This window comes from Tauraco erythrolophus, chromosome 18, assembly GCF_009769465.1.
Source record: "Tauraco erythrolophus isolate bTauEry1 chromosome 18, bTauEry1.pri, whole genome shotgun sequence".
NCBI classification, from domain to species: Eukaryota; Metazoa; Chordata; class Aves; order Musophagiformes; family Musophagidae; genus Tauraco; species Tauraco erythrolophus.
Window position 1 is genome coordinate 16,909,078 of NC_141482.1, and position 10,225 is coordinate 16,919,302.

General features: G+C 64.3%; 1 protein-coding gene across 1 annotated transcript; it reads right to left on the minus strand.

Annotated features, from left to right (window-relative positions):
- Positions 1-3,072: 3,072 nt before the first annotated feature.
- DUSP15 (dual specificity phosphatase 15) lies at positions 3,073-9,559 on the minus strand. Its single transcript, XM_086622965.1, has 7 exons — positions 9,539-9,559; positions 7,838-7,871; positions 5,232-5,314; positions 4,779-4,828; positions 4,065-4,139; positions 3,405-3,576; positions 3,073-3,285 (listed from the first exon to the last, which is right to left on the minus strand). The coding sequence occupies exons 1-7, from the start codon at positions 9,557-9,559 to the stop codon at positions 3,073-3,075; spliced, it is 648 nt and encodes a 215-aa protein (XP_086479091.1).
- Between the last annotated feature and the right edge of the window lie 666 nt (positions 9,560-10,225).

The window sequence follows — 10,225 nt, forward strand, 5'->3', positions numbered from 1 at the left end:
CCCTCTGGGCTCACTGCACTGCCCTGGCATGACAATGGTGTCACCCCTGCAAGAGCTGTGTGTCACTGCACGGGGAAACCCGGCTCCTCCACCCGGCCCACCGCCCGCCCGATCTCCTTTCGTGGCACGCTGGGTTTCCTTTCCAGCTCTGAGTCAGAGAAAGTCGCCTCTTGCAGGGAGGAGAGATGAGACTCCCGGGGCTGGTGGGTTGCGCGGGGCTGCAAAGCCTCAAAATGAATAAGCAGCAGCACAGTGCCCGGCCCTGGGCTTTCCCACAGGGCACGGGGACGGGGGCATGGCCACGTGGCACAGAGGGCACATGGAGGTGCGCGAGCCAGCCATGCTGGCAGGGCTTCATGCTCCTTACCGAGCCCATCCTTGGCCTCTTTGCCCCAGAGCAAAGCCTGCCCGCCTGCCTGCGCCTGCTTGGCGTGCAGGGCTGCCAACGACCCAGGGTCTGCCAGCAGCACAGCTCTCCCCACCTGGGAGGAAGAGAAGGCAGCGATGGCAGCGCTGCGGCTCTGAGCGCCGGGAACTGGGGGAATCCCCGGTTTGGAGGGGCGGAGAGGGGCAGTGGGTAGGACCCCCTGGCCCAGCCAGTGTTGGGCTGTGCTTGCCCTCACCCTGACAGCCCGTGGCCACCCCGCTCGGTGCTGGCACCCCGCCACGCTCGGGGAGGTGCAGGAAGCCGCTCCGCTCTCTGCACCGCGCCAGCAAGACGGGGATTTCCAGCCGGCTGCACCTCTGCCAGGGCAGCACCCTGCCCGCCCCGCACCCCTCGTCCGGACAAGCCGGAGCTGTGCTCCAGGAAAAGGGCCCAGGACTGACGGATGGAGGATCCGCGTCTCCCCTTTCTGCCCTGGGGAGCGGGGCGGTGGCGAGGGGCTGTGGCACGGCACAGATTACATCCAAGGTCGTAGGTAGCCGCCGGCTCGTTAGCCAGCTTGGCCCGACGGGATAAGCCTTTATCAAGGGGGATTTCTCTCGGTGACGCACAGGACCCGCAGGAGCTAATTACCCCGGCACCAGTGAGGATGCTCAGGAGCTGGTTTCCCCACGATGCTGCTCCCTGGGCAGGGAAGGTGGAGCTGCTTAATCCTTAAACTTTCCATGCCGAAATGGGCTTCGAAAGGAGTCAAACATTAACTCGCAGCTAACCCTGCCCTCGCCTGGGTTTTTCCAGTTTTGCAAACCAGATCTGCCAAAATAAATACATTTTGCTGGGCTGGAGGTGCCGTTGCTCTGTGTACGGCCTCGCCGCGGCTTTACGGCGTGAACAAGGAAACCCTGCGTGTAAATGCCTCTGCCCAGCGTGTCCCAGCGTGGGGCTGATGGGAGGCACACGTCCATCCTGGGTGCGTGGTCCTGGGGTCACCATCCTGCTGGGTGCTGGGGGGCCAAAGGGTGCTGGTGAGCCCTGGTCTGGGGGAGAGGGATCTGGCAGGCCGCCCAGCCCGTGGTGGTGGGTACAATGCCATCTCAGCCACCAGCCCCTCCTGCCCCTGCTGCTCTGAGCACCCCTCACAGCACCCTCGGTGCCAGGGACCCCGCGCTGCCTAAGCACTGGCACAGCGGATGCCGAGGAGCCCTCGGGGCACCCAGCTGGCTGCTCGTCATCAGCCACAGCTGCCACGCAAGGGCAAATGAGGGATTATTAATTGCTGATGGACATGGCCTGTCCCACGCTGATGTCTCCTGGAAGCAGCCAGGGCAGAGGCAGCCCCCACTCCCTGGGAAGCTCCTTCGCTCTGGGATCCCATGCCCAGCACCCCGTTAAACACAGAGCTGGAAACCTCCCTGCAGGCACCTGTCCCTGTCCCTGCCTGGCTCCTGGGACACTGTCCCCTGTGGAGTTGGGATGGCAGGGACGGGGGGGACCCAGAAATGCTCTCTGGGTCCCAGCGGGGAAGATGCTGATGACCCACCTGGGCGTTCCCAGCATCTTCCCCACCTGGGACTCTGCCCCAAGGAAAGGTGTAAATAGGACAGGTCTGGGGAGGAGCTGGGACTTGTGATGCTCAGCTGGTGCCAGGCTCCCAGCAGCCAGTGCCAGCAGGCTCCTGGCAGGGTGCAGCTCAGGTGAGTGACGTGGCTGCAGTGAAACAGGCTCCATGTGAGCATCCCTCCCAGGGCAGACCCTCTCCCCGCAGAGAGTCCCACTGTGTCACCCAGGTTCCTGGTCTCTCCCATAACCTTCCCGCAAGGCAGCAGGGTGGTCCTGCCCAGGCATGCCGGTGTCCCCAGCCCCCTCCTTCCCCACTCCTCTGCGAGCTGCCAGCAGCAGCCCCCACACCTGCCCCACGCTGAGACCTTCCTCCTCAGCATCCCCGTCCTGATCCGGCCGCCGAGGGGAGTCAGGCTGCTCCAGGCAGACCATGGAGAACCGGTGTTTATTACTGGGGGACACAGAAAGTCTTTAAGCAAAATGGCTTAAGGCTCAGCTGTGGTGAGTCTGGCCGGGTTAAACGCTCAGTTCCCACCTCTAAAGGTTGGGCCCTGGCATGGGTGGGAAAGGGGTGCGATGGATTTCTAAAGCTGCAGTGCTCGCTCAGGGCTCGTGCTTGGTGGGGCTGGAGCTGGCCCCTTGCCCGGGCACCGGTGTGGTGGCATTACCCGCTAACGCACCCCCCGTCCCCGCGCCGCAGCCGCTCTGCTCGTGGAGCTCGTGTTGCTGGTGGGAAAACTGCTCCAAGGGGAATGCCAGCTCTCCCGTGCACCCCGAGGCCCGTGCAGCGGGTACCCAAGTGCTAAAGCTGCTGTTGGCATCGCCTGGGTGCTGGCCCCGTGGCAGGAGAGATCCCCCTCCATCGCTCTGCCAGGGCCATCGGCTGTCCTCTCGCCGGGCATCCCCAATACACCAACACGAAGAGGCTGAGCCCACCGAGCGCTGCAGAGCCTGGCAGCACACGCGAATCCCTCCCCGACAGCTGAAAGCCAGGACAGAGGCTGGCACGCTCGTGCCCTAGAAGAGAAGAAGAAGCTGAGCTCCCCTGCGCAGTGCTCCGCCGGGCTCCGGCTCCTTCCTCTCTGCCAGGCTGCTGGGTGATTCTCGCTGCTCTCCCGTGGCCGGGGTCACTTCAGACAAGCCGGGATGCAGGAGAATGTCCTCTTCACCCGCAGCAGGAAGGGAGTCGTGCTCCTGATGTCTCTGGTTCTCGGGACCAGTCCCTGCAGAGCTCCCTCCGTCCTGGGCGATCCTCCTCTCCCCGCTGGCAGCAGCGCCTTTATTTCCTCCTCGTCGTTGAAAGGGGATGTGCCGTACCTCTGCTTCAGGTGCCTGCGCATCTGGGGCAGGAGGGAGAAGCAAACTAAGGTGCCTGTTTCCAAGGGCAGGTCCAAGCCTGCCAGCAAGGGGAACGGGGAAGCAACCTGGTCCCAGAGGCTGGTGCCCTCCTCGTGCCCACCTTGCGGGCTGCACCGCCGCCAAACTCAGCCAGCTGCTGCCTGAAGCCGGGGTTGGGGTTGGCGACGGGCCGGACGGTGCGGACGGCCTCCAGCACCTCCTGGCAGCTCAGCTCCGTGACGGCCATGACGTAGGCGACGACCACGGTGGTACTGCGGGAGATGCCGGCGAGGCTGGCGAGAGAACGGGCAGAGTGGCTGCTGTTGGTGGCACACCCCGACCCTGCGCGTGCCCCTTCGGTGGCACACCCCGACCCTGCGCTTGCCCCTTCCTCCACCCTTGTACTTCAGCTATTTTGGTTCCTCTTCTCCGAGAACTTGCTCTCTGGGAGGCCTGAGCTCTCTCCGTCAGTGCCTATAAATACCCACTGCTCCCCGGGGAGGCGAGAGCTGCGGGCACTGCCTGGCCGCCTGCCCCAAACCCGCTCCTCCCGTTCGCTCGGCTGCAGCCAGGAGCTGCTCCGTCTCCAGGGCCACCTGGATCCCGCTGGGTTTGGGGCACAAGCCACAGCCGAGGGTGGATCCGTGGGCACGGATCCCTCTGGCACAGGCTGGCTTTGGGTAGGGTTCTGCAGCCAAAGTGGGGAGCTGGGAGCTGGGGCTTTTCGTCTCTGCTGTGCCAGGGCGGGACACGGCATCGAGCACGGGGAAAGAATCGTTACCAGTGGACGAGGCAGTTCCCTCCGTGCAGGCGACACTGGTGGATAAAACTGATGCATTCCTTGAAGTGCCTCTTGCTAGGAGGAACAATAATGCAGACAGAGTAAGGACTTCAGGGACGGAACAGGAATTTTAGGCTGCAGGCAGAGCAGCCTGGGCATGTGAGCATGGGGCACTAACACAAACTGCCCGCTGCTTTACAGGCACCAGCTGCAGCTGCTGAGACCCGAGCAGCTCAGCGCTGTTGTTTCCCAAGGGAAGGTACAGGGGCCAGCTCGTGCCGTGCTGGAGCGGGTGCAGCCGTGCTGGGGATGTGTGGGGCTCCCCTGGGACTTGTGCTGGGCAGAGGGAGCTTGGCTGCTCGCACCTCCAGCTCTGTGCCTTCTGCCCGCTCTAGGCACCTCCTGGGGTGACACGCTGCTCCCTGCCAGCGGTGCTGCGGAGGGGCTGCCCCTCGCCTCGCCCCCACGCTGGGACCTGCTCAGTGGGGATGCTGTGGGGTCTGGACACGGTCCCCATGCTGGGACGTGCTCAGTGCGGATGCTGTGGGGTCTGGACGTGGTCCCCAGCACCAGGGCATCGTCCCTCAGCCTGTGGGTTGCTGTGCTTGAGGAGCTGGAGGCAGCACCTCGAGTGCTCCGGGAGCCCTCACCCCTGCAGAGCCCAGCCCTCCTGTGTGCCCTGCACTGGCCCTGGCGCCCCCCCGGGGTACTCACATGTTGGCCTCGGGGGTGTCAGGCAGCGGGATGCGGAGGTAGGTGATGTCCTGGAAGACATAAAGGGAAGAGGAGAAACTCAGGTGCTGTGGTTGGGGTGTTGCAGGTGCTGGCAGCTGGTCCAGCAGCACCTTCGCTCCTCGCCCCAGCGCTGCCCGTGAGGCTTTGCTCCCCCAGTGCAGCAGCCCCCGCGCTGGGACGGGGCGGCTCGCTCCCGTGGCGGCAGCGTGGGGAGGGCAGCGGGGACGGGCGGCAGGCGGGAAACGAGGAGGCTGAGGAGCTGGGAATAGTTTCCCGTTCAAGGCCACGCTATAGACACAAGATGCCCAGTTTCCCAGAGCAGGGGAGGCTGCCTAGCTCCTCTGGGAATGCTGGTGGGAGAGGGGAGAAGTGCCCGTGCCGTGGGTGCTCTGAGGGGGAAGGAAGATGCTGCAGGAATCCGCGGGACCCCACCTGCAGCAAGGGCTGGGGAGATTCATGGATCGAGACGATATGGGTGATCTTGTTCCGGCTTAGCTGCTCCAGGTCTTTGGCATCTGAAGGATAAAACTAGATATTAGCACGTCTGCGTTTCTTACCCGTCTCTTCCCACCAGCTCGCCCGCCCTGCTCCCACGGGCAGCCCCGCGTGCCCCACCACAACCCCGTGCAGCGGCGCAGGCATGGGCAAACCTGCAAACCCACCCCGAAAATCTGGAACGCAGACACCGTGATGGCAAACCAGAGCCCTCCTCCCTCCGGAGGCACTCGGGCTCGGCCTGAGAAGTCACATCCGCAGGGAAGAACCCTCCTTTGCACCTTCCCAGCCGCCCGGACCGCCCCGGCTCGGGGAGGGACGCGCTCTCCGCCTGCACCTCCCCTCTGCAAACACGCGCCGAGCGATGGGACTCGCTGCAGCCCGAGGGATCTGATTTAACTTGTGAGCGACAGAAGCGGAGCTGCAGCCCATCGTATCACCCCGAGTTTGGCTCGGTCTGTCCCAGCGCCCCTTTAGTGCCCGAGGGGCTGTGGAAAACACCTGCGAGATGATTTGCAGCACTTTGCACGTGTCCTCTCTGCAGCTGCACGCACAGAAATCAGGTATCCTCGGCTTTCTGGGGCAGTGACCTGCTTTGCACTAACGCTTCACCACCCCTGGTTGTGATGCTGGTCACGGCTCCGGCGCAGCAGTGGTTACACCGGGAGGGGGGCGCGCTCCTCTTGCTGCCGGAGAGGAGGACTAACGTTCTCCCATCTCATCACTTTGGGTTTCTAAACTTTCACGTGGTGTAAAATCTTGGCCGCGGAACCCAGACCGCAATGTGCTTAGAGCATGATGTGAATTTTAATAGGAACGAGTCTCGAGAGAGACACTCGGCGGGTGAGCTGTGCCATGTGTGCAGGGAGGGAGGGGGGGGACCCTCGTGGGGACTCGCACAGCACCCACCACCCTCCTGCCCGCCTTGGGCAGGCAGAGTGACAGCAATTAGGGCCACCAGCATCAAGACTTACAGCGGCTGGAAGAGCTTTCAGTGGACAAAAGGTCTCTGTGAGCTCTGGGAGCTTAATTCAGCAGCCCTGCAATCCTGTCGCTGCCCTGGGTCTCTCCGTACAGCAAGGCTCAGGTGGCATCAGGCCAAGATACCCCGTCAGCGGTTACGTGCAGGGACCCCCACGGGAGCCCTCGCCCCTCGCCAGCCCCCAGCCAGCCACAGCCCCCCCAGTCCACCCCAGGGTGCTCCCTGGGGCGCGGGGCTGTCCTGGTCAGGCTGCCCTGCCTGCGGCTGCTGCTCTGCTCCCAGTGACATTTCCTTAGTGGGTCAGGACACTGTTTTTAAACCTTCTCAGCACTTACAGCAGGAATCGAGCTGTCGAACGAGCCCTTAGGCAGGCAGGAGCACTAATAAATGCTGTTTTTTTCATGGCAGGTACCAGCACTTGGTCACGAATCGTCCCCTGACAATGAAAATCCCTTAAAATAGTGAATTGGTGTGAGAAGGAGAGACTCTGCTTCCGGAAACTCTCTCCCTCTGCTCGGCACTATCTCCTACAGCTGCAAAACTCCAGTCCTGCTCCCTGGTGCTGGTGTGGCACCACCAGCTCTTCTGCTCCCAGCACCAGGTCCACGCTGGCTCAGGTCCATGGCTCAGCCCACTGTGGTGGGTGAACTCCCACAGGACTCAGGGCAGTTTAAGGCCAAGCCTGGCTCGCCCTGGTACTGCCCAGCGTGTCTCCGTCCCCTCCCAGCCTGCAGAGCTCGCTGCCTTGTGCAGGGAAAGCAGGATGGCTGCGAGGGCTTCCTGGTCCCCACCAGTGGCACCACCCCAAGGACAGGCTGCTGGGACCCCTCCTGGTGCAGCCATGGCCCTGCTCAGCCCCTTCTCCCCGTGTGTCCCGAGAGCTCAGGGCTGCTGTTAAATAAGGAAAGCAAAAGGAAGGCACGTGGTGGGCACTGGCCAGGCTTTGGGCAGCGTTTGCAGGCAGGGAGGCAGGGACGCGGTGCGAGCACACGTGCTGCGGGGTTTGCACTGCGGCGTGCAAGGTTCGTGCAGGAAAATCGCTCGCTGCAGCTGCGGGAACCTTGGCACAGGAGGATGCAGCCCGAGCCAGCCTCACTCTTCGCTGTCTCTGCCCATGCCACCCAGCTGGAAGGCTCAGCACCTGCACCTGCTCAGGCTGGAGCTCCCCATGCTCCTCCTCCCCAGTGGCAGCTGGAGACAGGCAAGGGAGGTAGGGGAAGGGGCTCTGCCAGCTGAGGGACGTCCTGAGCTGGGCTCAAGCAAATCGGGATGATGGGGAGCAGGACGGGCTGGAGAGCAGCTCTCAACCATCAGCGAGACGATGAGGCACCACATGCTCAGGCACCAGGAGAGCCCCGAGCCCTCCCGCCGCGGCTGGACAAGCCCCGGAGAAGCTGAGTGCCCGTTGCCAACCCGACACAGCCCACCCGAGGGCAGTGCCAGCAGAAGGCACGGCAAGGGCGTGTGGGTAGGGAGCTCCCTCATGGCACTGAACTGGGGACCGGGGCAAGCCCAGCTCCCTGCCTGGAGGACGTCTCTGCAGTGGTGCATCTCCGCTTACCGATGAAGTTCCCAAGGTAGAGGCCGGGGAGGATCTGTGGGACACAAGGAGAAGTGGAAGCATCAGCAACGACCCCACATTGAGGTACCCGCCGTGCTGAGACCCCTTGGGAATGGCTGAAGTTCTGCTGTTAACGTGGCTGTCACCAGCCCCGGGCCTGGAGTGGTGCCGGTGCAGGCGGCCGCGGGCACTCCTGGGGCTGCCGCTGCTCTGGAATCCCGCACGTGGGGCTGGATGGAGCCCTGGCACCCCAACCCGTGCAATCGCCCGGTGCTGCGCCCTCGTGCAGTTTGCCGTGACTTTTTATTGCTCCTCTTGCTTATTATCAATGAATTCTTTGTCGGGGCTTTTTCATCTGAGCTCAGCAAGCTGCAACGCCTCCACTCAGCCTGGGACTGCACCGTGGCCTGCGGAAGTCCTGCTGCCGAGGGACGGGGAAGCCTGGGGGGAGTGCAGTGATCCCCCTCCCCCGGCTCTGAGCTCTGCTCCCCTCGCTCTGCGCCGCAGGGAGCCCCTTTCTCACAGATTGCTCTGGACACGTGTCTTCATCTTATTTTCCTTGTGAAATTCCACTTTTCATAATGAAAAGATAATTACTTGCAATACCTCAGTTAATTGCTCTGCGCATGCAGAAGTGGGATACCTTGTGTCCCTTCTTATCCAGAGCTGGTTTGTATTTTCCCTGTCTCCCAGCCTGGCCAGTGAGGCTCCCCGGGCTGTTCACACTTGCATCCAGCCTGTTGCCCTCCGGCCCAGCTTCTCCCTGCTGCAATGTCTGGCACCCAGGGCCTGGGCAGGCAGAGGTGATTTCTACCAGCACAACTGGGCTCACGTTTATCTCACTGCCCACGTTTGGAAACATTTCTCTTGGTCAAACAGCTTAATGAGGGTTTTTTTTATGATTCTTGAGATTTTCGATCCATTTTCTGTGGGCAAGGCACCTTTAACTCTCAGCTGCTGAAACGAGCTGGTAGGAGAGTGTCAGCTAGCAAGGGCAGCTCCCAAGGGCAGGACACTGACCCACAAATAACGGCGTGTTCCCGTCCCCAACTCCCTTTGGACCCACTCCTCACTGGACAAAACAGGCCAGTACAGCCCCATCTGCAGCACTGGGCACTCCCCCAGATAATGAGCGGTTACGGGGCTGGGGAGGGGTGTTTAAAGTGCAGGAACTGGAGATTCCTGCAGGAAGAAGGTGTATCTGTCCACCCGCGACAGGGAGAAGCTCAAATGACCATAAAACAGCACCTGTCCCCTGCGCCGGGTGATGCTGAGCCCCACGCACAGCCCGGCCCCGCTGAGCAGGGGGTGTGGGACCACCGGGCTCGGGGTCGCACGGGGCTCCCGGCGTGTTCAGGGGCTGGTGCTCGGGTTTTATGCGCTGGGGAAGGTTCCCCCCCTCCCTCGGAGGGGCTCGGCTGGCAGCCTTGCCCTCCACACCCCCCGAGCAGCCGTCGGGACGCGCCCCGGGCTGAGGACTGGCGCAGACGGCCCCGCCAGCTTCTCCAGTTTTGCTCAGCCAGCAGGAAAAGCAGCTGCCCGACAGCCGAGCCCCGCGCCGGATCCGGTACCGGCAGGTGAAAGGCCGCTCGGCACGGCAGAGCGAGCCGCCGGGCAGGCGCGTCCCACCGCCGGCACCGGGACGAGCCGCCCCGGCACGGCCGGCCCCGCCGAGCGGCCGCCCCGCCGCCCCCCCGTTACCTGGCTCATGCCGTTTCCCATGGCGGGCGGCGGGCGCCGCGGCGGGGCCGGGGCGCGGGTGTCCTTGTCCGCAATGCTGCCGTCCTCCCCGTCCCCCGGCACAGCCGGCGGCCGCGCTCCGGGCGCTCTCCGGTCGGGATTCCGTCATGAAGAGCTCGGCTCCCCCGGGATCGCCGCCCGCGGCGGGCACGCTCGTTGCCAGCGAGGCCGAGCCGGTGGCGGCGGCGGCGCCGGGGCACGGGGGACCGCGGTCGCCGCCCTCCCCGGCTCCCGCCGAGGCCCGCACCGGCTGCTCCGGTGCTGCCGCCGCTCCCGCCGGGCGCAGACAAAGGAGCAGAAACTCCCCCCCGGCGGCGCGGGAGCGCGGGGGCCGCGCCGGCTGCTGCTGTCGCCGCTGCCCGCCGCGGCCGCACAAGGCCGCAGTGTTGGGAGAAGAACAAAACCTTTGTCCGGCGGCGGAGTGGCTGGCGGCATGACCCCTGCTGCCTGCGCCGTGCCCACCGCTGCCTGCACTGCGCCCACCCCTGCCTGCACCGTGCCCACCGCTGCCTGCGCCGTGCCCACCCCTGCCTGCACCGTGCCCACCGCTGCCTGCACCGTGCCCACCTCTGCCTGCACCGTGCCCACCGCTGCTTGCACCGTGCCCACCGCTGCCTGCACCGTGCCCACCGCTGCCTGCGCCGTGCC